Source organism: Halichoeres trimaculatus, unplaced genomic scaffold, assembly GCF_033239565.1.
Source record: "Halichoeres trimaculatus isolate MK-OKI-2021-1 unplaced genomic scaffold, fHalTri1.1 fHalTri1_scaffold_2, whole genome shotgun sequence".
Lineage (NCBI taxonomy): Eukaryota > Metazoa > Chordata > Actinopteri > Labriformes > Labridae > Halichoeres > Halichoeres trimaculatus.
The window spans coordinates 7,529,425-7,557,342 of NW_027437180.1; the positions used below are offsets into that span (position 1 = coordinate 7,529,425).

At 42.8% G+C, this 27,918-nt stretch overlaps 2 protein-coding genes across 4 annotated transcripts in view; one reads left to right on the forward strand and one right to left on the reverse strand.

Moving 5' to 3' along the window:
* LOC141799708 (zinc finger protein Aiolos-like) overlaps positions 1-27,918 on the reverse strand; it is a 57,008-nt gene that overhangs the window by 20,895 nt on the left and 8,195 nt on the right. The gene's annotated exons all lie outside the window — the stretch shown is intronic.
* LOC141799768 (insulin-like growth factor-binding protein 4) lies at positions 582-26,715 on the forward strand. Its single transcript, XM_074682127.1, has 4 exons — positions 582-1,592; positions 14,565-14,728; positions 17,170-17,295; positions 22,783-26,715. Exons 1-4 carry the CDS (start codon positions 1,235-1,237, stop codon positions 22,918-22,920), a joined length of 786 nt encoding a protein of 261 aa, XP_074538228.1. The 5' UTR covers positions 582-1,234; the 3' UTR covers positions 22,921-26,715.

Below are 27,918 nucleotides of genomic sequence, written 5' to 3' on the forward strand. Positions count from 1 at the left end.
CATGAAGCACTATTAAAACTTATCCCAGCGATCCCACTGGTGGGAGGCTTTTTTAGGACCTGTGGGGGCAGGGCGGCAATAAGGACGAAGGGGGGGTCAGACTGTCCATTTGCCTTTTATAGCCGCCCGCTCTGAAAGAAAGAATAAAAGCAAGAGATCCAAGACACAGACTGACCACTGGATGCACAAGTATGCAAAAACACACATAAACAGACACAGAGGGAGCAGGCACGAGGTTGTTTTCTGTTTTCGACCCCTGAGGCGAGCACATGAGTGTGTGTTGGGCATTTGGGGTTGATTAAAGTGCAACAGCACTGATGTGTTCTTTGTTTTCTGTTTTTCTATCGCACAGTTTCAGAAATTCACAAGTCGGAGGGTATGGCTGGGAAGGATTTAAAAAAAAAAAGAAAGAAAGGAAAGGGAGAGAAGAACCGAGTGTTTTCTGTGTGTGAGAACAAGTGAGAGGATAATTCAGCTGCTTGTTCTCTGCGTGCACTCAGGACTGAAAGACGACAAGTGAGGGAAGGAGTATATAAGCCTGAGAGAGAGCTACAGAGGGAGACAGAGGGGGAGAGCTTTAGCCTGGCTTTTCTCCGCTGTGCCTTTCAGCTCCCCTCTCACTGTAGAAAGAGGCGTGTCCATGGACTAGTATAAAGTCCAAGGAGAGCTACTCGTGTTGAGCCATTCTCAGGAGCCAGTCCTTTGCACTGCATACCAGCAAGAGGAGGAAACTGCAGCTGTGACTCAAAACGCTGCCTTTTGATGACCTGCTTTGCATTGGGACACTTGTAGACCAGATTCTTTTCTCTGAGCCTCATTTCAGGGTTGACGAGCCTCTGGACTTGAAGGGACAGCAAGACTGACCTGAACAAAGTGTTGGATAATCCTGCCGGCAAGTGTACCTTCCAACATAACAAAAAACTAGTTCTTATCACCACTAGACTCGCCAGGCGAACAGATCAAGTGCAGGCTCCAGTTTCTGCTCTGTGAAACTGAATAAGAGGAACGGAGAGTCAGGACAGCACAGGCATTGTGTCCCTGCAGTTGAAACAGTAACCTGCTGAAAATATCAAAGACCATCCTGGACAAAGCTTTCCTCTCAAACCTTCCTTGTTGGTCTAATTTCTGCTGAGGTACAAAGTCATCACAAGCCGCACCACACTCAGAGAGGAGAGGGGAAGCAGGGGGCACCACACACAAAGGCACAGGATTGCGTGCAGGTGCCGGGGCTGCCATGGTGCCGGGACGCGGCGTGGAGGTTGCCCCGTCCTCCTGGGGCCTTTGGGTATTTGGCGCCCTGTCGCTGGTGGCGCTGTGCTTGTCAGACACGGCCATTCGCTGCCCGGTTTGCTCCGATGAGAGGCTGGCCGCCTGTCGACTGCCGGACGGCTGCGAGGAGACGGTGCGGGAGCCCGGCTGCGGCTGCTGCCCCACCTGCGCCCTACCCAAAGGGGCTCACTGTGGCGTCTACTCTCCACGGTGTGGAACAGGCCTCCGCTGCTACCCGCCGCGTGGTGTGGAGAGGCCGCTCCACTCGCTGATGCACGGGCAGGGGGTGTGCATGGATGAGAGAGAGGTGGAGGAGAACTCAGGTGAGAGCCCAGGGGTCAAACGTTTGACCTCTTCACACTCGGCACTTTTCTTTTTTTAATCTCACACACACACGCGTAACATCTCTGCATATTTCTATGTGAAGATGCCGTCAGAGCACAGAATGTGTGACCAGGTCACTTCAAACCAGGACTAGCATCTCTGTGCCGCCCTTGCACTGTGGACCCCAGCAGACCAGAGTACTTTCTGTCTCTGCTCCTGGGTCTCACCTGAGCGAGGCAGGGTCAGGCTTGCAGGGGAGGTGAGGGGTGACAATGTGCTGCTTGTTTACCCTAATCTCGGCTAAGCCCCCGAACCAGAGCGTGCACACACACCAGCTTCTCACGCATGGCCTGATGGGAGAGTGCACACAGTCCCCCCGCTGTCTTGCGTCTGCTTGCTGAGAAAAGGGCCCTGCTGTAAGACGCAAAGCAGGCATCAGAGAGGAGAGTGCTGTGGTGATAGCTGCGGTGGGTGTGTGAGCGCGCGTGTGTGTGCAGCCTGATTCAGTGCAGGAAACATGCGTTTGGTTAAAGCCAATTCCCAGCAACCCTTATCATGTTAAGCTGAGATCTTGCAGGTAGCCGTGCAGTGCAGGCGGTGAAATGCATTGTCGTGGCGTAACAGTCAAAGTCTGTGTGCATGTGCATGTGTGTGTGTGTGTGAGTGTAATGGGAGGAGGTAATAAAAGCTGCTGTATGAAATGACTGTAATGGAGTGTGGCCAGTCTGGGGCTATTAGAGCTCTCTGCAATCAGTAATTCACTTGGTTCTCTTTCATGGACGCCCCCACTCCTCCTCCTCCTCCTCCTCCTCCTCCTGCTGCTGCAGAACTCCTCTTTTGCTGTCAATGTCTCTATCACACTCTTGTAATTCCTGTCTATGTTGCAGAGCTCCTTGTGCAAAGCAGAAAGTCTGTTTCCACTTTCACTCAGTGGGATGTCTAATGCTGGATGTGTTATCTGCGTATCCAGTTCCAGTTCACTGCTTTGACGTTCACTTCTTCCTACTGAGGAAACAGTTTTCCGTGTTTGTCTTCCTCTGCTCTCCTCAAAGGGAGTGGTGCTGATTTCCATTATGCCATATGAGACAATAGTCATAACGTGTCAAAGACGAGGTGGTTCTTTCATTTGTTCCAGATTATCAGCTAACCGGATCGCCGCTGCTGCTTCCACTGAGCCTGGGCTCCCAGACAGTAACCGGTAATGGCAGGAGGCGATCTGCTTGTGCCAGAACACCAAAGATTTGGATCAGCTTAGCCAATATAAAACTCCCCGGACGCTCATCTTCATGCAGCATCTGTTTCCCCTGGCCCTGGGAGCACCGCCCCCTCCCTGCTCTAATAAGCCTTAGAGCGCATCGCCCACCGTGTCCAGCTCCTTCATGAGGATGAGCTCATCGGCACTCAGTTTGCCAGAGCTGAAATGAGAGCCTTGTGCTCTGGGTGCAGGGCCAGCATAGGTTAGATCGGTGCATAGCATGACTGAAAGGAATCAGAGAGAAGAGGAAAGCTGGTGTTCTCACCGAACATTAGTCCTGCTCTTTGATCCTGATCAGCTGTCCCAGAACTGGGTTACAGTGCACCGGGGGGAGTCTGGGCTCCTTATTTCTCCAGGGCGGGGCGGCAGTCGATGGAACGTTTTGGAAAGTTCATAAGTTTTGTTTTTGGTGTTCTGTAATGTGAGCACAGAGTTTTGTTTGACTCCACACTCCTTCTCACCCCCGGAGTCTGTCATAACAAAGCAGGGAAGCTCTGCCCAATAAATCTCACTGTAAATCAATTCTTCTGGGCAGCAGCTCAGATCTGCTGTATAAGAATGTTCAGTGTAAACAAATGGCAGCAGAGAGACAATCAGAAAGGCGAGGGGTGTGGTGGAGGGGGGCAAAGACCAACTCCAGTCAAAGGCAGAAGATTTCCTTTGTGGTGCATTCCTCGCACTTATGCATTATTAAAGAAGGGGGTGCATCTCCTGAATACATGTCTGACACTGCCCCACTCCTAGCAACAGAGAACATGCTTGATAAAAATAGAAGAGGGATTTTAAAACCTAGAGAATTCATAATGAAAAGGATCCTGGGATAGAGGCAGATCCAGGGTATCGGGCTCACAGTGTCAGCTCTGCATCTGTATTCTGGACAGATGTGAGCCGCCTCGAGTTGCTGAGGTAACACGCCGAATCAGGATGGAAGTAGTTATGAGCTATCAGTCGATTCTCTTTGCTGACTTTCTCACAAAAATGCATCAACCCTCAGGCTATTCCTGCACCAAATTTCCATAGCAACAACAAGAAGTACCGCTCGGCATCTTATGTCAAGGTCTAAGTCAGCTTTCATGCTTCTTGATATCCAGTTCTCAGAAACTCTCTCCATCCTAATTCTTAGAACCAATCGTCATGCATATGTTGGCATCTGCTCCCTCATTCCTGCCGGGCCTGGCCGGGTGTCGTGTTCAAATGCTTCCCCTCTGACAGTGAAACAGATATTGTGTACAAACTGATACAGATGTCAGATATGTAAAGTCTTACACCTACGGGCGCTGCAGGCGCTGCAGGCGCTGCATGAATGAAAGCGTCCCCAGACCTGCAGTCTGGGCAGTTTTACTGCCCCACACACATCTTTATGAAAGCAGCATGCTAACCTAGATTCTCCTGCAAGCGAGGAGTCCACAGCATGTTTCAGGAAGACGTGGATGTCTTTTCAGGGTGCCAAGAGAGGATTTTCCAAAACCTCTTTCTGCAGATGTCCCTTAATGTTGTGTTTTTGCTTTTTTGGGTCGTGCAGCACATTTGTACAGCTGGGGCTCTTGTGCAGGAGTAAATGAGATTAGCTAATTGTTGTTCTCCATTGGACAGGGACCCCCTCTGGTGTCGGAGCTGAGAGATAAACATAAACTGTCCAACAGTGTTCTGCACATGAAAAAGTCCTAAAGAAAGAAGGACAAAAAGACCCCAAGGGCTCACATGTCAAACTCTGGATGGATCTGCTTCTTAACACTTTGATGAACTGCTGTTTTTAGTAACTGGTACATAGCTGTGCAGCGGTCATCACAGCTAATTCAGGCCTGTCACTTTAAAAAGGGAAAGTATCATTCCTGATGAACTGCCTCACGAGCTGCTCCACATGCTGCTGTATTTATTTCCTCTGCTCACAGTCGGATCCATGATGCTTTGCATACATTAACACGAGAGTGTTCAGTCAAACTCATGTTAATGATGTAACTGAAATAGTTTGACCTAATTCGCTGCAGCTGCAGGTTCCTCTCTATTCATAGATGGATTCAGTTGTACCAGAACATCAACATGAGACGGATGGTTGAGATTACCCACGCTCACTTTGACAGAGTTTACTCACAGACTTCAAGTTAATACATCCTCCAAACAATCAGTAACAGAGTCCGGCAAACAGAGCTGAGATGACGTCCCCTCAGTCATGTCCTCGTAGCAAATTCCATCGAGATGAAAAATAAGATCGTTCTCTGAAAAGAGAACAAACCCTGAACCTCAGAGGACGCAGCGAATGTGGGAAAAACCTCGCTCTGCTCTTAAGTTTCCAAAACATGTTTTATTTTAATCACGCACACGATGTTTTGATCCAGAAGATTCCTGTCAGCGTAAAGGATAATGTTTATCCTGATGATGATCCATCTGGAACGGCTTCACCATCCTCCCGATTGTTTTTCTGTCTCTGATCTACACCTTGTGTGTGTGTGTGTGCAGTTTTGGGACAAAGTTTGAAGCCTTAAGGTAAAATATTTAAAACTTTTTTTGTATTAACGTCTCTGAGACAGCAGGAGACTGCCGTGTTTAGGCCTTGTGGGCAAATTTTAAGTTTAAACTGTTTGTGTGATATAAGCCTCTGGGATCTTGTGCCAAGTTTTCTATAATTCTGGAGGAGCCAGAGGCGGGTGTTGAGCGACTTCCAGAGCAACGCTTCTAGTCTAACTCCATGGTTTGTTTAGTGTTTTTACAGCGAAGTGCAATCTGTCTGCTGTTGCTCTCCATTGGCTGGTTTTCTGGCATCCACAATAAGTCAATAAGAATTCTTAGACTGTACGAAAAACTCAAAGGAAATTTAAACCATGGAGAACAGATTCCTTTTTTTCTTTTGTGTTGAATATAAAGCTAGAGATTAGCAAATACTGTACTTTTTGCAGTCTTTTATATCTCTGGGAACTCTGTTATACCAATTTGTTGCTATGGCAAAAAATAATCAAACTAGAAAAGCACTCAGAGAGCGCAGACCTCCACCAAGCATATTGTGACTAAACCCTTAAGTCTTACTTTAATGTTATACTCCCTTTCAGCAGACTGTCTGCTACAATTTGGTGTTAGTTGCAGGTTTGTACGATAATTTGTTTCCTGACAGCATTGGAAATTATGATGACCCAGTACATATTTCATATTCCAGATCTTAGTATCCAGAATATTGGCAGGATCTGGATCGTACTTTAACATCTGTCAGAAATTATGGTGACCTTGTCTTGTGTTGTTTTGCAAAGCAATCCAACCACTAATGGTGGAGTTATATACACATATGGTGAAAATGGCCCTATCCCACAATGATAAAGAATCCTTTAAAAAAAGACCTGGATCCAGACAATGATCTGGATCACCTCCAAAATTGAATGACTTCTTCTTTATCCCATTTTAAACATTTCCTGAAAATTTCATCAATTTCATTTGTTTTTTAGTTATGCTGTTCACAGACAAACTCTTCCAAAAACATAACCTCCTAGGTGGAGGTAATAAAGAGCTAAAGCAAAATGTAACTCTGAACCTTTTCAGTCAGAATACACCAGCAAATCATAGATTTCAAAAGGATTCAACATAGCTTCTCATTTCCAAAACTGAGAGTGATTTGTAAAGACCTTAAACTGCATGTTCTCCTTTAGCTAGCAGAGGGAGACTTAAACAGTTGTATAAAATGACTGATGTTATGTAGGTCTATCATAACATGAAACTTTGTTTCACTTCTTTTAAATCTTATCAAAAAAATAAAATAAAAAAAACTTAATAGAAATATGCTAAAAAAAAAAAAAAGTCAAACACAAAGCTGACAGGAAGCCTTGGTGGTCCACTACCTACATCCTCACTCAGCCTTTGGGTACAATGACAGACTTTATCATTCACTACACAAACAACAAAGCATTATCAATAAGAAAGTATGATGTCCTTCCAGTTCTGTTGATGGTAAAATTTTGAAAATATTTTTGTTGTCAAAGCAAGTCAAGAATGACTGACAAAATCTTTAAAAAAAACATTGTACAAAGCAGGGAGAAACCATCCTCGCTGTTACTGAACTTTGACTCTATGTTGACTAAAAGGTCATAAATCAAACCAGCTCATGTGCCCACTATAATTTTATGATTGCATGAAAATGCATTTAAAATCACTTTTATGCAAACCTCTTGTTCCTGTTTGAATAGACATATTTAAGTCTGTGTCTGCCTGTTCATAATTTAGGATCTAAAATTGAGATTATCAGCATCAAAATCTGTTCTTTGTTAATGCTACTTCTCTGTATCTGTGGTTAAGCCAGCGCAGAATCCTTTTACAACATGAACACTGAGTCAGTATGACATCACCTATAGACATATACCTGATTGTAAGCCATAACTCAAAATGAGATTATCAAAATAAAGACCTAAAACAGGTTATTCCTAAATGCTATTTCTCAGCTCCCCCAAGCTGATTTACATTATGTCCAAGTCCCTATTACAGCACCACGCTGTTGGTCAAGACTAAGCTGTGAGAAGATAAATCTGTGTTTTCTCTGCTGAAAAACAATTTTTGGATTAATTTTGTGGTAATTGTGAGAAGTGGAGCTGGACTGTCAGACAGAAAAAAGAGGTCAGAGCAGAAGGAAGCTAAACAGGAGGGTGATAGAGCACAAGCTAAAACAGGAGCTAACCTGTTTGTGCTAATGTTTCCTCCAACCCACAGTCAGCAGTTGTTCTGCAGTGGTCTGTTCAAATTTGAGAGTCTATCAATAAAATGAAGAGTGAGGTTACGTTAGCTCTGATTGGTGAGGCTGGAGCTGGTAGATGAGCTCTGGTCGGACATAACCAGGATTTGCACGCATTATGGTCACTTCTCAGAGCAGCGGGCTGTGTGTAATACTAAACAGGACACTAAACTACACACAGAGTTTACAAAGTTTGATTGCTGTCCTGTGTCAAACAGTAGCTCTACTAACTAAAAATAAATACATTACCTTGTTTTGACAGTGGGTGATGGTGCTCATGGGAAACGGAGTCCAGATAGGCCTCACAGTACCTTTAGGTATGCCACATTAAATATAAAGAGAAAAGGGTGAATCCAAATAGGCTGGAGCTCTGGACACGCTGAGTGTCTGTTTTTATCAGTGCTGCAGGATTCCTTTAACTAATAACAATCTCCTTTAACCCTTTCTGTGCCTTTTCACAAACCCACTCACAGGACTTCTTTCAGCACATGCACGTTAACCTGAAATCTTTCAATGAAGGCACTCAGCTCTGATGATTAACTCACTCATAGAAGTCTCCTTCCTGGAAAGCTGTGTCCAGATACTCTGGCAGCTTCCAGTGTTGACTCAAGAGGACTGGTCATAAACCGAGTAGACTTTTGAGCTTGCTGCCAGAAGCAAATAAAGAAAAATAAAACAAACGTAGTATTACCAATTGGTTTAAGAAAAAGACCAAACAATGTTAGAAATTCTTTAGAAGATTAGTATCATCTGTCTTAACAGTTTAATCTTATCTGCCAAAACATCTGGAGCTTCTCCTGGGAGGTTTTATGGAAAGTTTAAAAATGTGTGTTTTTTAAAAACCATCAACAATGAAGACAGAGGACCCTCATCTGACATTTTAAAGTATCAGGGCTGTGGTCATGCTGCTGTGTAGGACTGACATGTCTTCGATTTCACTCGAGAGATTGTCAAAGATTTTTCAGAGGGTGCAATGACAGTTTTCGTACCAGTGTCTCATGTAGCGGCCTCTCTTTGGCTGACATCCAACCTCTAAAGTAGTGGAAGTATAAACCACAGGAAAGAACTCTGTCGATGTGGCTGAGCAAATATTTGTTTTAGGAGGATATCTGTTGTTGCAGTTCCATAATCAGCTTAGTTTAAAATCTCAAACGCAGAAATCTGAAAGCTGGAGATGCTCCGTACGTTAATGTTTCACAGAGTTCACAAACACATAAACAAAAGACAAAGCATGGACGTGTTGTAGTCATTGGGCCAATGTTTGCTCTGAGGTAAGACTGTGATCACAGGACGAGCAGTACCTGCCAGTCTGATCACACACTCTAAAACATGATGCCCGAACATCTGTTGGTCATTGGAGTGAACCCATTTGCACTTAAGAGCATGATGATGGTGGTGGCGTTGGCCTCCCTTGGATTCTGATTGGCTACCTTTGGGGCATCCTCAAAGTTGTGAGCTGTGATTGGCTGTTTTCCTTGTCAGAGGCTGAGTGTATGTGAAAATCTTTGTTAATAATAATTTCGCTTCAAAGGCCCGTTTATTCTCCCTTTATGTATGAAAATGTATCTGTCCTTTTCTAACAATTTTGCCGTGGCTGCTCACATAGGTCTGTGCGCCCTTTACATTGGCATTGCTGTTAACCAATACATCCATCAGGGGGCAGCCCAGAGTCAAAAGTTTATGTTAACAACAGAATTAAAAAACAAACATGGCGACTGTGGAGGAGGTATTGCTAATGTACCGCTTGCATATGGTTGTATGAAGAGGTGGTTGGGGAGGCAGTTAGATACATTGCAAAAGTTCCGCCATTGTTATTTCTTCTTTGTGTCTCACTGAAGCACCGTTTCCACCAAGTGGTTCAGTTTGGTTCACCTCGGCAAGGCACACACGCCGTTTCCACAGACTAATCCCGGGACAGATCCCCAATGACCAAGAGAAGCCGTTCCACTTTTTGGGGCCCTCCCGTAGGGGCGCCAAACTAAACCAAACTGATCCCGGAAGGTGGCGCTACAAAACTACAGTCTGTTCATTGGTTGAAAGGATCGTCACTTACAGTGTGAGAGTGACTGTGTTTCTCCTGGCAGCACACAGCCTCCTCTGAAACAAAGCTAGATTGTGCTTTGTGCCAAAGGGCCACATGCCAATCACTAAGAGGATGAATTTCTGCATGTCTCCCATCGTTGTTCTTCGTTTACTGTCGCGTTTTTCTTCTTCGTTGGGTTCATTAGCGGGGTACACTGGGTTGCGCGTCATGATATTATGTAACTGTTGTGGGTATCAGCATCTGGAAGAAAGGAAATTGTTTGCTCTGGTATAATTCAGACCAAACTTAGAAAGAGTAATGTCAACTGTTTGGCCACCCCAGTCATAAACCTGAGAGAACTTCCCTGTCAGTACTACGAACTAGGGGGCTGTTTACACTATAATGGTTTTAGGGTGAAATGCAAAAGTCTTGTTGCGTTTCGGCCTTGTGTTTACACAGAAACGGCATCTCAGCCGACCTAAAACACAAGCTTTTGAAAACAGCCTCCAGAGTGGAGTTTTTCTGAAACACTGCCTACACCGTTGCCATGTAAACAGTAAGTCAGCGTTTTCAATGGAAACAATGACGTTACACCCCACTTCCCACGAGCGTATACAACAGTCCAACAGTACCGTTGTTGCGATCGTCATGGACTATCTTGTTGTTATCTTGTGCTGCTCAATCTGCTGAATCTGCTGACTGTCTTTATACAAAATGAGTAATTGTCGCTCCACTTCTGCTCTTAAAACCAGAAGATCTGCTCAACTCTACTTTGGTGGAGATCTACCAAAAACTGCTTCTGGACAAGACAGTTATAGCGCCGACTACAGGCCTGGCATGCTTACTACTGCGTTTTCAGTCCCTCAGTGTTTCCGTAAAAACACAGATTTTTTTCACTCTGTTTTACTGTGTTTTGGCCTTTTTTCGGATGAAACTTTGTGGTGTAAACGGGGCCTAGGACTACATTTATCTGACTAAGATGAATTTGAAACAACACAACGACCCGATATATGTGTGTGTAGCATGTGAGTTGTGGACTTTTGGATGGACACTGAAGTGAAGACAAAACCTTCTCATTTTGGGGAATTTGTAGAACTTTTTTAACACGACACTTGGGTCATTTCTCAAGCCCAAAAAGTGTTCCTTGCCAACCTAAATGTTTGCTTTGTTAACGCATACTTCAGAGTACCAAAAGATTAAAAAACACAAGTAAAGACTGTTTCTGATTGTCCAAACATCTTTCTTTCTTCCTTTACCTATCTTTATCTTTCCTACACACCTGTGACTGCCAAAGCACTGCATCATGTCATCACCAGGTCTGGTAATGCAATGAAGGAATTTTATATTTCAAACGCCAAGAGCTGCTGATCCAAATCGTATGAAACCACACAAAGAAGTAGCAACTTCCTCCATGGAAAACAGCAGTGGTAGCAAACAGGACATGCCACCCCTGACCCACTTTAATCACTTTGGCTCGCGCTGTGAAAGAGGGTGGAATCGAAAAAAGTGTGAACCGGCAAAAGAGGAGAAAGAACAACTTGGAACAAAAGGAAACAGCTGAAAGCCTGCTGGCTCTGGTGGAAGAAAGTGCTGATGAGCAAGGCTCAACGGCAACAGACTAAAAATACAAACAGGCCAGAGACGCTTCCCCCTCAGACAAGCCAAGCAAAGCAAGATGACAGTCTGTGAAGTTCACCTTCCAAGTCCTGGAAATCAGTCACCGTTTGACAATGGAGGGCCTGAACTATGCATTGTGGACCTGAGAAAGGGCTGCACAAGATTCAGGAGGCTCCTGACCCACCTTCATTGTCTCTTTGCCAACAACAATTAAGTGGATGCCTGGCAGTTACCTTAGATATAAACCAGGGCCCAGGCTTGGTTCAGTGATCAGAGTGAGAATAGCTAAAACCTGCAGTTTAAAGCGCTTTGATTCCAGTGCCAGTCTGTAAAATGCCACAGGTTATGAGCAGAAAGCACAACGTGCTGCCAAGTCTTACGAGCCACAGGTGAAAGGTAACATGCAGGCGCATAAAGAGAGACTCACACAACCTTTAATCAATCCATCTCATACCCCCCAACCACCAACCAGCACACACATCAAGTCATGCCCATTTGTGACAGTGCAAATACCCTCTAACAACCTCCATCTGGCACAGACTGAGGTTGTTGTGGAGGGATGGAGGATAAGGAGGAAAGGGGGGGCATTTCCTGAGGAAGCAGCTGGCTGCCTGCAGGGCCGCAGAGCTTCAGGATTATAGGGACGTAAAGGTGAATGTGGCACAGACCAAAATGTACACAGGGTGGCTGAACAGGGGTGGTATCGTTTGAAAAGCCTCAGAGCTCGTGGCACGGCTGCAGCGGTGCAGCGGGAGCAGAAAGCAGCAGCTGAAGAACAGATTACCCCCCAGAGTGCCAACACAGCGCTGTGTCCTTGAGGTTAACCTGGCCTCATTTTTAGCCTACATCTCAACACGCTCAGCTGGATGCCATGTTATGTAGAAGGCCACGAGCACCAGCTCAGAGTCTGACACCAGGGTTGATCACTGCAGCAACGAAGGGCGCTCCTGGCTGGGCTTACAACATCCAAACATGATACAGTGGGGAAAATAAGTATTGAATGCGTCAACTTTTTTCTCATCACATTTATTTCCAAAGATGCAATTCAAACAAAATTTCTAGCAGACATTGGTATCAACTCAAATAATCCACACATGAAAAGAAATCACAACGTTCAGGTCCATAAATAATGATTATATGGAATTAAGTACGATGAAACAGGAAAAAAGTATTGAACAAGCTAACTGAGACTTATCTAATACTCAGTAGAGAAGCCTTTGTTTGCAATGACAGCTTCCAGATGCTTCTTGTATGTTTTAACTAATCGCCCGCACTGCTCAGGTGTGATTTTGGCCCATTCCTCTGCACAGATTGTCTTTAAATCTTGAATATTCTTTGGTGCCCTCTGGTGAACCCTTTTCTTTAGTTCTTTCCACAAATGTTCACTTAGGTTTGAGTCGGGTGATTGACTAGGCCATTCTTACAGATTTATTTTCTTTTTTTGAAACCAACTTTGCCTTGTATTTTGGATCATTGTCCTGCTGGAAGGTCCAGCCACGTCTCATCTTCATCATCCTGGTGGATGGCAGCAGATTCATATCAAGAATTTCCCCATACATGGCTCCATTCATTGCTCTGTCAATTATATGAAGTTTGCCAATACCATGAGATGAGAAACAACCCCATGCCATGATGCTTCCACCTCCAAACTTCACTGTTGGTGTAGTGGTTTTTGGGTGATGTGCAGTGCCATTTCTCCTCCAAACATGGTTTGTAGTATGACAGCCCAAAAGTTCAACTTGGTCTCATCTGACCAGACAACATTCTCCCAGTATTCTACAGGCTTGTCAAGATGCTGTTTGGCAAACTCTAAACAAGCTTTAACATGCCTTTTCTTGAGGAATGGAGTCTTGTGGGCTGAGCGTCCATAGAGACCATGCCGGTGGAGTGCATTACCTATTGTTTTCTCTGTAACAATTGTACCTGCTGCCTCCAAGTCTTTCTGGAGCACTTTCAGGGTAGTCCTTGGCTCGTTGAGTACTCTTCTGACTATCTTTCTGACTCCCTGCTCAGAAATCTTGCAAAGAGCTCCTGTGCGTGGCCAGTTGATGGTAAGGTGGTGCTTCTTCCACTTGCAAATAATGGCCCCAACGGTGCAGACAGGAATATTCAGGTGCTTTGATATAAGTCTGTAACCAGTTCCATTCTGATACTGAGCAACAATCAGGTAGGTTGTGAATGTCTTCAGAGAGCTCTTTGTCTTTACCTATTATGAGGTGTATCGTATTTAACTGCTTGGTGAAAAAAACGACCTTTTTTATAGGATCATCAATTTGCTTTAGCCCAGCTGATGTTGGTTTGCACTGATTGGAAATTCAAGTAATAATTACTGACAGGTTTCAGGTGGTATGGTGCATTTCCTTGCCAAAGTATACAGCCTTTCCATGGAGTGTTCAATACAACTTAATTCCACATAATCATTATTTATGGACCTGAATGTTGAGATTTCTTTTCATGCGTGGATTTTTTTAGTTAATACCAATGTCTGGTAGAAATTTTGTTTGAATTGCAGCTTTGGAAATAAATGTGATGAGAAAAAAGTTGACACATTCAATACTTATTTTCCCACTGTATGAGTTGATGGACAGACAGTTATGCAACTTTTATTTACATTGTTGGGCTGTTTCTGACTCAAGCTCATGTAAGCCAGTCAAATTTGGCTTCCTTGACAAAATGTTGCTCTTTTTCAGTTCAGCAGCAAAAATCAGAAAGTCAGAGTTTCTCTATACGCAGAATAACGTTTAAATATATGTATTGGTCTATAGGTCACATCAATATTGTATCACAATAACATGTTACGGATGTCTGGTTGTCATTAACTTTTTATCTTGTGAGTTAATGCTGCAAAGTTCTACAAAAGCTTTCCAGTTTACCAGTTTTTATCATCACTACAGTCTGATTTAGAGACAAAGAGATTTTCATCGGGTTTTCTCGACACTGAGGAGCCATTTTAAAGATGCTTCTTCAAAGTTTAAAGTTAGCTGTTCTGTCTTTCTTTAATTAGCCTGAATACAATGATTCAAACAAAAGTGTAAATCAACAGATCATGGGCTGATTCTGAACGTACATTAATGCTGATTGAATCTGCACCGCAAAAACTGAAATCTTATTAAGTGTTTTTGTCTTATTTTAAGTTAAAAAATTGTCTTGTTATACTTGATATGAGCCACATTCAACGGGTCAGCCCAGAAAAAAATGTCTAAATGTGTCTCATATTAAATCTAAAAAGACATTTCCTGCTGAAAATAAGACAAAAACACTTGATAAGAGTTCAGTTTTTTCCAGTGTGCATTTTCCAGGGAGCAGCCCTGATGCCTTGTTGTCTTTTTGGTGAATTCATGGAACTAAAATATATCCCTTCCTTCCTCCAGTAATGGAGAGGCAGGATGAGATCATCCCCGAGCACCCGAACAACAGCAATATCCGGTGCAGTCCACAGGACAAGCGCTGCATACAGAAGACTCTCGCACGGCACCCTCCAAAATCCACGAATCAGAGAAGCAACACAGCCAGGGAGGAGACCAAGGCGGCGCTGGTGAGAGAAACAATCCTCTGACATCTTTATCAGTTTCACAGAAAATAAAAAACCCAAGCATTCCCGCTCTGCAGCGCATTCCTCCGCCCCAGCAGGTGTTTTATATTATGGCTTTATGGTTCCAAAGCCACAAGCGTAACAGTCACGTAATAAACTGTACAAATTAGTTATTTACAGACCGTAACATTTAATTGCGGTCTTGCGAAATAAAGTACAGGTGCAGATTGACATCAACATGCAATTAGCTCTTATTTTTACAAGCGAGAGTGGGATCACAACATCCCTGTAAATTAAAAACAGCAACGTTTTATTTCATCAATTTAAAAAGAAATGTGTTACAGGATAGCACAGCTATGACACAAACACAAGCAACAGATTCATGTTTAGATTCCCTTGTGTTGGCCACCTTGGAAAGTCCAGGTCACTGTACATTTTCTATTACAAAACTCCAAACCTTAGACGACCCAGACTTCCTGATTTTAGGAACAACTGGCTGATATGTTGAAATGGCAGGTTGTGTTAATTCTGGTGCATATTCTTGGAAGTCTTTGTTGTGAAAACGTAAGTAAAGCTTGTTTCAGCAGCTTTCAGTTGGTCACTTGTTAAGACACTGAATTTTACCTTTCAGCTTTTCTTTATTTGAAAGGCTCTGTGGGAACCTTACTTCTGATCTCGAGATAGTTTTCCTCTTATATATTCCCCTATTTACATTCCACAAGTGAAAGGGGCAATGAGGACTATCAAGAAAAGCATGTATTTTTCAAAGGTAAAGACTCTGTTTCCCATAAGCACTTACACCTACTGTCATTGGAGCATGACTCTTCCCAGGTGTGTGTTTTTTTAATACCACTTTTCTTTAAGGACAATTTTTCCAGGATGCAAAGCAGCAAAGTAATGTATTTATTTACAGTTATTAAAGCTATTATTTGAAAGTTGACAACAGTCAAACTTTGTAAACTCAGGTTGTTGTGAAGTTTTGAAGCCAGCTAAGATTAGTGCTACTCTCAGCCTGGTGCTCTGAGATGTGGCCCTAACGTCTAACATTAGTGAGTCCTGGCTATGTCCTACCAGAGCTCATCTACCAACTCCAACCTCACCAAGCAGAGCTAACGTAACCTCACTCTTCATTTTATTGATAGACTCTCAAGTTTGAACAGACCACTGCAGAATAACTGCTGACTGTGGGTTGGAGTCAACATGAGCACAAACAGTTTAGCCCCTGTGTTAGCCTTTAGCTGGGGCTATACCTCTCTCCTGTTTAGCTTTCTTCTGCTCTTCTGTCCTTTTTCTGTCTGACAGTTAGGCTGACTGTGGGTTGGAATGAACATTAGCACAAACAGATCGCTCAAAAGTCTTGACCGACAGTGTGGTGTTGTAATGGGTACTTGGACATAAGGTAAATCAACCTGGTAAACTGAGAAATAGCATCAGGAAATAAACTAAATTAGGTCTTTATTTTGATAATCTCATTTTGAGTTACGGCTTACAATCAGGTATATGTTTAGAAGTGAGACTTTTTCAAGATGACTTTGAAAGCCCTCACAGGAACTTTAAAATGAGAGTATCAGCATCAACATCAGTTGTTTTTAAAGATATTCCTCGGTATCTGTGGTGAGTTGGATGTTTCTGCAGGAAAACTGACTCACTTCCAGCTGGAAGAACACAAATCAATTTACAACACAAAGAACCCAAAGTTGGCAGTAAAAAGCAAAAGAAAAGAATTTCTCTGATTTATTTAGTAGTGATGTTGGGCAATGGAGATGGACTGTCAAAAATAAAAAAGGAGGTCAGAGAAGAAAGCTCAACAGAGGAGTGATGGAGCATGAGCTAAAACACAGGCTAAACTGTTAGTGATAATGTTGATTCCAACCCACAGTCAGCAGTTATTCTGCAGTGGTCTGTTCTAACTTGAGAGTCTATCAATAAAATGAAGAGTGAGGTTATGTTAGCTCTGCTTGGTGAGGTTGGAGTTGGTAGATGAGCACTGGTAGGACATAACCAGGATTTACTAATGTTACAGATTTGTCTCAGAGCACTGGGCTGTGAGTAGAGCTAAATATGGCCGTGAGTCCTTACCTCAGTAGAAACTTAGTTTAAAAAGTTTAACTGTCGTCATATTTCAAACAATAGTTCCATGTAACAACAAATAAATACATTAATTCATTGCTTTGCATATAAGAAAAGTTGTCTTAAACAAAGAAAAGTAGAGTAAAAAAGATCAGATCTTTCATTTGCTTCAAAACAAATGCACACCTTAGCAAGAGCCATGTCCTCATGACAGTAGGTGCTAGTGTTCATGGGAAATGGAGTCTTAATCCCAGGAAAACACATGAGACAACATAGCCTCTTTAAATAAATGTTCTTACATCTTCTTATCTCTATATCTGAATCTCTTCTGCTGTGAACATGAAACATCCGTTAAAAAGCGATTTCTCCTCTAGGCTCCGTGTCGTGCTGAGCTGCAGAGGGCATTGGACAGATTGGCATCAAACAGCCGCACACACGATGATCTTTTCACAATCCCCATTCCCAACTGCGACAAGAACGGAGACTTCCACGCTAAACAGGTCTGTGAGTTCAAGCACACACACACACACACACACACACACACACACACAAACACACACACTGCTCTGAGCTTTATCGAGTTAGTCTCTGAGTAGACCTTTATTTGGCTGTGTGTGCTAGTGAACTGTGAATCTCGGCTCTTTTTTAGCCAAAACAAATAAAAATGCCCGTCTTCATTTTCTAAACAGTTCTCTTTGAAGCAGCAATCTGTGGGCCCAAACGCAAAACATGCCTGCAGCCGATAAATTATTGTGCAACTTGTTCAAGATCAACTCTAAAGCCAAGGTCTTATTTTCCATCTGGCATTACAAAGTGATTTACCTCAGGAATCAACAGTTGCAACATGTGTAAAGTGGCTTCTCCTAAAACTGTAGGACAATAATCCTTTTACTGCCGCGATGGATGCAATTAGCTTTTGGATCCCTTTACTTGTTTGACTTTGCGACATTGGGCAACTATGCCGATAAGACTGAGAGAATGAAAGAGCCTTCAGGCCGAGATAAGGCTGCTCTCTGAGCTGTGTGCGTCGAGCAATCAGCGCAGCAGATACAGAGTGGGTGATAAAAGGAAAAGCAGCAGTCATCAACAGTCTGAGTTATGATGGTTGTGTAACTCGGTTAAAGTTTCTCTGTCTGCTCACATTCCTCGGCATCTGTTTACTGTTTAACTAAAAGTGCACTCAGATAAAAACCTTTTGGGAAGTAAAACAGGTCATGAGGGGCAACTGGGAATCATTTCATGGCTGAGTTACTCTGAGATTCTTAACTCCTCTTGGAGGTTATTAGAAACTGTAAATCATTAGAGAAAAGTTCAAAACACACACACAAAAACAGTATTACAGGAATTCCTTTGAACCATACTGGTAAATAACTTCAACTGCTTTAAAAGTTAGTTCAAACTATAATCCTGGTAATCAGTGTATAAATGTCTGATCAGTCTGTTATTTGCAGAATAAGTCAACACTATAATGAGTTGATAAAAGCCCTTACATCTGCAGGAGTCTGTGGAGCTGTGTGCACTGGATGCCGAGTCAACATTTCAGGAAAAAATCACGAGCAGCGACTATCATTAAGTTCGTGTTGCTCAACAGCAGAGAGCAGACCAAAGTGCTGCTGAGTTTTCTTGATTCTCTGCTGAGTTCTCACTATGTCCCAACAAAGGAAGAATTACTGACCACAGATGATAAAACTTTAGCTCAGATTCAAGGAAAAATAAATAAATTTGATGTTTTAAAAACAGCCATGACAAAGTGCCAGGATGTATGCTGCCCCAACCCCTCATAAAGAGAGTTTTAAAAACTTTAAAAGGCTTTGAAGGTCTTTAAACACTGGGTCAAAGGTCATCTGGGAGAATGATGATCTATCAACAAAGCATTAACTGTTTTTTAAGATCATAAAACTAGTCTATAACATTTCTTCTCGTGCTCAGTTTTGCACAAACCTACTACATTGCAAAGACTGCATAAAAAAATCTCTCCTGAAAGTTTTCATGAAACTTAACTTTTCTCATTTTCTAATGGTACAGCCTTATTACAAAATGGAATAGATTCTTTTTTACCTCAAAACTCTACACACAACACCCCGCAATGTGTAATTTTTTTTTTTTTATTTCCTTTTTTGCAAATTTATTTCAAATGAAAAACGATGACATCACATGTACATAAGTAATCACAGCCTTTGCCACAAAGCTCTAAATGGAGCTCAGGTTCATCCTGTTTCCACTGATCATCCTTCAGATGTGCCTACAGCTTTACTGGAGTCCACCTGTGGTAAACTCAGTTGTAGGACCTGATTTGGAAAGGCACACACCTGTCACTATAAGGTCCCACAGGTGACCGAGCATATCAGAGCAAAAACCAAGCATGAAGTCAGAGGAACTGTCTGTAGACCTCAGAGACAGGATTGTCTCCAGGCACAAATCTGTGGAAGGGTCCAGAAACATTTCTGCTGCTTTGAAGGTCCCGATGAGCCCAGTGGATTCCATCATCTGTGAATGGGAGAAGTTCAGAACCACCAGGACTCTTTCTAAAGCTGGACCCCATCTAAACTGAGCGATCAGGGGAGGAGGGACTTAAGCCGCGTTTCCACCAAGCAGACCAGTTCGGTTCGTCTCGGTTCCGCACGCATTTTGCGACGTTTCCAATGACTTATCACGAGAAAGATCCCAAAAAACCAAGACGAGCTGGCCTACTTTTTTGGGACCCTTCCATATGGGTGCCAGACTGAACCGATCCGCTCTCGGAAGGTGAAGCAACACACTGCAGACCGTTGATTGGTTAAAAGAATTGTCACTTACCCTGACAACGGCTGCATTTCTCCTGGTGGCGCACAGACTTCTCTGAAACAAAGCTTGATTGCACTTTGTAACAGAGAGCTACATGCCAATCACAGAGTGGACAAAATGCACTGTATCTGTTGTACTGTGTCACGCTCTTCTTCTTTGTTGGATTTAATAGCGGGGTAAACTACTACAGCGTCACGCTATTGTTTAACAGCTGCGGCATTCGGCTTACACGCCACCTACCACGAGAGGGCACAGTTTGTTGTGGAATCGCAAACGGGATCAGGCTTAACTGTCCCAAACCGTCCCAAACTGTACTGAACTGAACCAGACTGCCTGGTGGAAACGCGGCTTTAGTCAGGGAGGAAACCAAGACCCTGATGGTCCCTCTGTCAGAGCTCCAGAGGTCCTCTGTGGAAAGAGGAGAACCTTCTAGAAGAACAACCATCTCTGCAGTAATCCACCGATCAGGCCTGTGTGGAGTGGTCAGACTGAAACCACTTCTTAGTAAAAGGCTCATGGCAGCCCACCTGGAGACCAAAAGGTCCCTGAAGGACTCTCAGATCATGAGAAAGAAAATTCTCTGCCCCGATAAGACACTCTGTGGCGTGAACACCAGGCGTCATGTTTAGAGGAAACCAGGCACCGCTCATCACCTGGACAATACCATCCCTACAGTGAAGCATGGTGGTGTCAGCATCAAGCTGTGGGAATGTTTTTCAGCGGCAGGAACTGGGAGACAGGTCAGGATTAGGGGAAAGATAAACGAAGTTATGAACAGAAGATGAGTGCAGCAACGTACAGAGACATTCTGGATGAAAACCTGAGAATCTGAAAATGGCTGAGCAGTGTCGCTCCCCTTTCAACCTGATGGAGCTCAAAGTGATACTCCGGGATGGAACAAGTTGTGTCCTATCACAAGGTTTAGGGCAGAAATTACCCCTACAGCAGTGATTTTGTGCAGCAGAAGCCCAGAGCACTCGCACCAAACACCCCCTCCCTGCTCCTCTGCTGGTTTCCTCTGCACTCAGACGGGGCCATTTTTTACTTGACCAAAAACACAAATAAACGGACTCCCACCTAAAAAAATCTGATATTGGTCTGCATTCACACTTTATTAAAAGAATTTTCAGCGCGTTACTTTCACACAAAAACACCGCTGAATAAGGCTCTAGTTCTCATCGTGTCTCTTCGTTCTGGCAGACTACCTGCGTTTCTTTATATCTGGCACGCCTCACGCAGACTGATACACTAAGCGGCGAGTGCCTCGTAGCCAGCTGTGGCTCTGCAGCAGAGGTAGCACTGTTTTACGACACAATGAGAACTAGAGCCTTATTCAGCGGTGTTTTTGTGTGAAAGTAAAATTCTCTAAATAAAGTGTGAATGCAGACTGATATCAGATTTTTTCGGTGGGAGTCCGTTTATTTGTGTTTTTGGTCAAGTAAAATATGGCCCCGTCTGAGTGCAGAGGAGCAGAGAGGGGGTGTTTGGTGTTAGCTCTCTGGGCTTCTGCTGCAGAAAAACACTGCTGTAGGGGTAATTTCTGCCCTAAACCTTGTGATAGGACCCAACTTGTTCCATCCCAGAGTATCACTTTAAGAGGTGCTGCAAAGAAGAATGGGCCAAATTTCCCAAAGATGGATGAGCCAAGCTTGTTGCACCACATTAAAAGAGACTTGAGGCTGTAGTTGCTGCCAAAGGTGCATCAACAAAGTATTGAGCAAAGGCTGAGAATACTTGTGTACATGTGAAGTCTTGTGTAATTTTCCATAAATTTGCCAAAAATCCCCCCAATTTCTTATGTTGTCAGTAGGGTTATTGTTGTGTGTGGGATTTGGAGGAAAAAAATGTTTTATTCCATGTGGAATGAGGCTGCAACATAACAAAATGTGGAGAAAGTGAAGTGCTGAATACTTTCAGGATTCATTGTAAAGCCAAAGCAGAACTGCTTGAAGGGATTTCACTGATCTGCAGGAGATGTCAAACAATTTTTAGTTTTTCAGAAAAATAATCTTGGTTTTGCAGGTAACCTTGAATTACAATGTATTTGTGTTTTAAGAGTCTGATTTCAAGTCATCCTCACAGTTCATCTGTAGATCATAAGAATGTTTGAAGATTTTTAAGTTTTAGTCAAATCTACCAGAAAATGGACAATGAGTGAGGGTACACTCTGGGGCTTAGATGGTCATGATTCCTCATGATGATAAACTTATTTTACAAGCTTATGACCATTTTGTGTTCATAGGCATTAACTGTTCTGTACAAAGCTAACTGCTGCCACCAAAGACACACAAGTGGCCGAGTTAACACAAAAATTTGAAATACAAGCAGCAAGATAACATATCAATCCAAAAACTTCATCTACTGTTGATACCAAAATACTCCCAAGATAACCTCAAATATTCAACCTGTAGTGACTGAAGCCACCAAGTGATGCAGCCAAAGACTTAAACTCAGCACAGCCTGAGCACAAAACTCTCAGTAGTAGCTACAAGCTATCTTCAATCAGAAACCAGAAGACACCTTAAACTATGGCTGTTTCCCAAAGCCCAGGTACCTTGCCTTGTCTTGGTCTGATGTGGGCGTGGGCAGGCATCCACATCATCAGTCGCTGCCCAAGTGCTGTTCCAATGTTCATGTCCTCCGGAGGTATATGTCCTCCGTTTGGTTAGCATGTGGCTAATTGACCAAGGATACACAGGTGTATCCTTCGCTGCCTTGCCATGGCTATAAATACCCAACATGCAACGCGTGAACCTACAAAAAAGGAAAAAAATGGAAGGAAAAGACGCACCAGCGGAGGCGCGTGGTAAATTCCAATTTAAATGTAAGAAACAAAATACACTTCTGAAAATAACAACTTATACCATGTCCACCACTTAACTCTTTTGTGTGTCACTCACGAAACTATAATTACTGAGAAGCTGCACCTTCAGAGTGTCAATGATGTGACAATAAAAAAGCAAAAAGTGTAAAAAAGTGGCAAGCCATGACAATATTTGTAGCCATCTGAGCTCCTCCCAAAATATGCCTTTGTAGGCTGTTCCATTAGCATCTCCTTTTGAGCCGAGGCAGGACACTTGCCTTGGATTGGAAGGAAGTGGCTTCGGAGGCACTGCCTTCCAAGACAAGGCAAGGCAAGGTACCTGGGCTTTGGGAAACAGCCTATGTAACCAGAATATTCCATGTGTATTTCACACCCACAGTGTCATCCTGCACGTGACGGCCAGCGGGGGAAGTGCTGGTGTGTGGACCAGAAGACAGGCCTGAGGCTGCCTGGCCCGTTGGAGCTGCGAGGTGAACTAGACTGCCACCAGTTAATGACTGCTACACTGAGGGACTGAGGAGTGAGGAGTGTCGGAGGGAGGACCAGCAGGACCAGCTTAACTCTACTGGTGCTTATTAGTGGAACTACATGCAGAAAGGACTTCGCTCTAAAGCCCCTCTTCACCTGAGGCCAAGGGTACAAGAGTTTGTGCAACAAAAAGGAAACCATTGATTTGAGTTCTTTTGCTATTTTGTCTGTGAGTGAGTGTGAGTGTGTGTGTGAGAGAGAGTTTGTGATCTCTGAGTCTATTTTTGCTCCTGCTATGTGAACCTGAGACTGGTGCTTTGAAGTAACAGGTGGCAGACAAAGAACTCCCACAGTTAGAGTCGTGGTCTTTGTAAGCGAGTGACAGTCTAATTACCTACGATAGTGTGGAAAAGAAAACGCATCATTCCCAAAAGATAATCAGGCCTGAGATACAACAGGAGCTGTAAGAGTTTGAAATTGTTGGTTCTGGAGCTTTAGATCATTTAGAGATGAGTGCATTGGAACAATCCAGACAGGTTAATCATTAGAGGATTGTGCACTAGTTTTTCACACAATGTGTGTAATGGTTGTAATGTGTGTGGCTCTTATTGTACTGCCCTATATGTATGTTGTAAACCCCACTCATCAGGCTGATAGGTTCAAACAAACCATAAAAGAAGTATGCAAACACAAAGAGTAGTGACAAGCAGCGGCACGTGAGTAGCAATAAAGGATAGGACACGATCAAGAGACGAAAGCAGAGCTGACGGATAAGTGAAAAAAAAAAAAAACCTGGAATAAGCCACTGAATAATGAGGCAGAGCTTTTCAGATAACCTGAGAAACCATCTGCTCCATCATGCCCTGGTTTATTCTGCTTCCTCCTTGTGCTCCCCGAAGCACCGAGGAGGTGGAGGACTGCAGCAGAGCTGGGCTCAAACCTGGTGCTAAGACACCGGTGTGACTCTGAGTTTGTGGGAATAAGCGTCAAACAGCAAGATCTTTCTCCAGACAGACCTGTGGTGGTGCTATAAACTCACTGTGCCAAATGTGATGAGAAAGGGAGAGGAAGAGGGAAAGTAAAATGATTAATCAGCATCAGCAAGGGTGAGGATCTCTAACCCTTTCTGAAACTAGAGACTATGTGTAGTCTCAGTTCATTGTTTAACCTTTTAGAGTAACATCCCACATTAGCTTTGCTCCATCTGTGCATCAGACTGGCTAACTGCAGATAAACAGTGTTGAGACCTTCTTACTAGAGCACACACAAGGTGTGAAGTCATGAAAAGGAATCACTGAGCTTAAGTTCATTCATGGGTTTCAGTCACGTGACTTTTGTGTTGTTGCTGCCATCTTTAGGACCGTGACAGGATAGTGAGACATAGATCTCAATTTTGTTCTGCTGACAGAGAGCAAATTGGTTTAAATAAATTCAGTATCAAGGTTTAGAGTCCCATTTACTTCTTGGTGACTTCACTGAAGTCACAGGAAATCAGAAAATGTGCATTTTTATAAATTTATATCAATTTTGTCCACGGCCCCTCAATCACAGGGGGGTGTCCCCTCATGATGTGTAATGCTGCAGCCACACTGGATGCGAATTGGCGAATTTAAACATGCGTCACGCCTTCGACATACTGCGCTGCGCAAACGTCTGAGGCTGGACGCTGGACTATTTTGACAAGCTGAGGGGCGACTTGCTGACGATGATGCCCTGGCAATACTTTATGTGTGTGCTAATCATCTCTCAACAAACCTCTACACTCAATCCCTGAGGGCCCTGCTGCCTCTCCCTGGTAATCCACCTCCACTGGCCCTGCCTGGCTGTTCCCTGCGACCTCATCCTCGACCCCCGACCCATGTTCCCGGAGGTCTCCCTGGGGATAATGAAGGGGTTGAAGAAAGAGAGGACTGCAGAGAACTTCCATCTTTTCCCTGGCTCTGCTCCTGCCCCGCTCCTTTTTTCCTGCTCCTTCCTCCTCTCTTTCAGGGAGGTGTCCCTGAGGCTCTTCCATCTTTTATGACAAAACTCCAGTCCGACTCAGTGATGGCCCGTGCAGGCAAATCCAGCTGGTAACAAATATTTACAGAACTTACTTATTGGTGATTGGCTACTGCGGCACAGCCTCACACAAATTTGAGTCGGAAGTTCAATATTTTTTACTCGAGTGTAGAGCCGTTTTACACCCCAAACGCACTGGACACTCCATAAGCGCTGTGCCCAAATGCATCTTTGCATTGACTTCGTATGAAATCTCAACGCGCATCTTTGTGAATTCGCGTCCGGTGTGGCCATGGCATAAGACCAGTGAAATAAAAAGGTTATGGTTATAACATTTTTCAAGACAGTTTTTAAACCTAATGTTACACAAATTCACGGATCTACAATCAGGCTTTTGTTTAATATATGAACACCATGTAGATGTAAGAAAGCTTAATGTGATCTAGAAGATATACATATTCATGTTAGTAAAAGAGGCAGGTCTGGTTGTCTGCTCACAAGATTATGGCCCTATGAAGGATAAAAAAATGGGATCTTAAAGAAAAAAGTTACAAATTATTCAAATAAAATGAGTAAAGTAACAAGGATAAGGTCATAAATTAAAGAGTAACGTAATAAAAGGGAAAAAAAAGTTCTAACAACAAGCTTTGGATAATATATGTAGGCTGAAAAACATCAATTATTGCGTGATGTAACAATTGACAGCTGAGGCCAAACAGCAGTTAGAGGCTTTAACCCTAACCAACCCTTTGGCACAACAGACTCACCTTTTTTTTTTGCTCAATCTATTATAATCCTGAAATTCACAACATCGTGGTGCTTATGTGCTAAAAGACTGGACAATGAGTAACTTTTGAAACCTGTGAAGTTTAACCTCAGACGCTCCACAGTCCTTACTCAAAAAGCTGCTCTTTTCATCTTCCCCTTTGAAATAAAGTACACACTAAATGGTGAATTTGAAAATTTATCATCTCAATTTTACGAGTCTCTTCTCAGAATTCCATTTCTTTCTCGTGGCTCCAAAACTCCTGTATACACAGCATAGTGAATAGCACTTCAGGTCTCAGCTTGGTCCTAAAGATGGCACTGCGAGTGTTTTGTGACATCATGTGAATATATCAATACCCAGAAAAATCACACAACAATGTGGAAAAATGTTCTGTTTAACTGAAAATGCGACTCTCATCCTCACATCTAAAGCTGTTGTGCTTAAAATCAAAGGAGAGTAAAACCAGACCTAGTGGCATAACTATACATAAAATATTCTAAATATTGTGGTGGGGTGGTACTCTATTCATTATACATCAGTGAGCTGCAGATTTAAGCCAATGTAATGGACGGATGAAAAAGACGTCTTGAAAAAGGAAAATTGAAAAGGTGATACTCACTAATTTTGTTGGAATATTGATTACACTTAAAATCTATGACCTAAGTGCATCAAAGAAAATAACTCAGCTTCAAAAAACTGCGGTGAAAACAACAATTATCAAGATTGTTAGCTTTTATCTAAAGCGCATTTATTGATTGCTGAATGTTAATGTATTCTTTAATAGAAGCAAACAAAAGTGTGAGCAGCCTCTTGGCTTTGGAAGTGAACAAAAGCAAAAGTGCTGAAAACTTGTGTTATTTTAACTGTCAGTGAGCAATTGCTTGCTAAAATATAGTCTGGTAGTAAGTCTAGCACAAAATGAGGCCACTTAGTCTTCAACTAGTCTTTTAATAAAAAGTAAAGCACAGAAAGCTTTACCTGGCACCGAGTAAACCTTAACAGAGGTGCAACAAAGTGTATTTGCCAATTTTTGAATATTATAACTTCAATTAAAAAAAAAAAAACTAAAAAAAAGAGTAATGATGGACTGTATAAACATGGACATAGTCTCTGTGTTGTCACCCACTGGAGCCTCACAGTGGAGCAACACAACCAGACTTTCAATAAACTTAGCTGTAGACAGAGAGGTGGAAGCTGAGGCAGGTTTTTGAACCTTCTTGCTCATTAAAAAATTATTACAATCAATGACCAACATAAAAAATGTGTTTTAAACAGATTGTAAACATGTTTGTTTCTGCTACATAAATGGGCATTTCAACATGGGACCTGTTAGGGATTCTCTGGTTTGGAGCCGGCGCTTGGGGGACACCAGAGGAACTGCACAGTTTTGCACTTCTGCACTGGCTTCATTCTTCAACATCGGAAGTTAGCGTAAAAAGCAAAATAGAAACCTTAAAAACACAGTCCAGTTGTGTAAGGTTTTAATGTCTATTCTCTTCCTCAGTGGGTCAGCTTGTTGCCAAGATGAATCTGACAAGCCCTGTCACTCATCATCAGTCTGAGGGTTGTATAGTTTTCCTTAAGTGCAGCCTGAAGGTATCAAGTAATATGCTAAAGAAACAACAAACCCTTCGACTATTTTTACATGCAAAAACTTGCATGATGTTCTAAGTGCACTTTGCTTTTCTATTTTTTACTACTAAACTTACTTACAAGATGGTGATAAAAATAGACGACATGAATGGTCTAGATCTCTAGCACAGACTAAAACTCAATGGACAGTTCTCCTTGTCACTTAATAAAAGACATTAAGTCGTTTCGCAAAAACGCAGAAGAATGGTAAAAGGACAGTGTGGATGGATGGAGAGTCAACAAGCTCAAAGCCAAATATACAGAAAACTGTTCCAAAGATTATGAAACACTTAGAGATGCTAGTTTTCCTTCAGTGAACTGTATACACATGAAAAGTTAAAGCAGCATCTCATCATAGCATTTATCCATTAATAAAGTGTTAACATAAGCATTTCTCTGTTTAAAAATCGTTCTTTTTCAGAGGCGGTGAAGGGTTTTGGCTTTGATTTCGTAAAAGTCTTCTAACTACATAAACTGTGTATTTAAGACGTAGTGCATTGCTTGATCTCTAACTTTTGCTGTACTTAACTGTAATTGCATTTCTAAACAGAAAAGACTGTTCCTTTTTGTTTTTGATATTATATATTAATGTGTAGAAGAGATGAAGTCATTCTTGCATGCAAACAAATGGTCTAGTGTTTGAAA

What these genes read in the sequence shown, in the direction of transcription:
- LOC141799768 (XM_074682127.1), top strand. Translation starts at nt 1,235, where the DNA reads ATGGTGCCGGGACGCGGCGTGGAGGTTGCCCCGTCCTCCTGGGGCCTT. An exon ending in AGGAGACCAAGGCGGCGCTG is followed by an intron (nt 14,729 to 17,169) that starts GTGAGAGAAACA and finishes TTTCTCCTCTAG; the next exon opens with GCTCCGTGTCGTGCTGAGCT. An exon ending in GAGACTTCCACGCTAAACAG is followed by an intron (nt 17,296 to 22,782) that starts GTCTGTGAGTTC and finishes TCACACCCACAG; the next exon opens with TGTCATCCTGCACGTGACGG.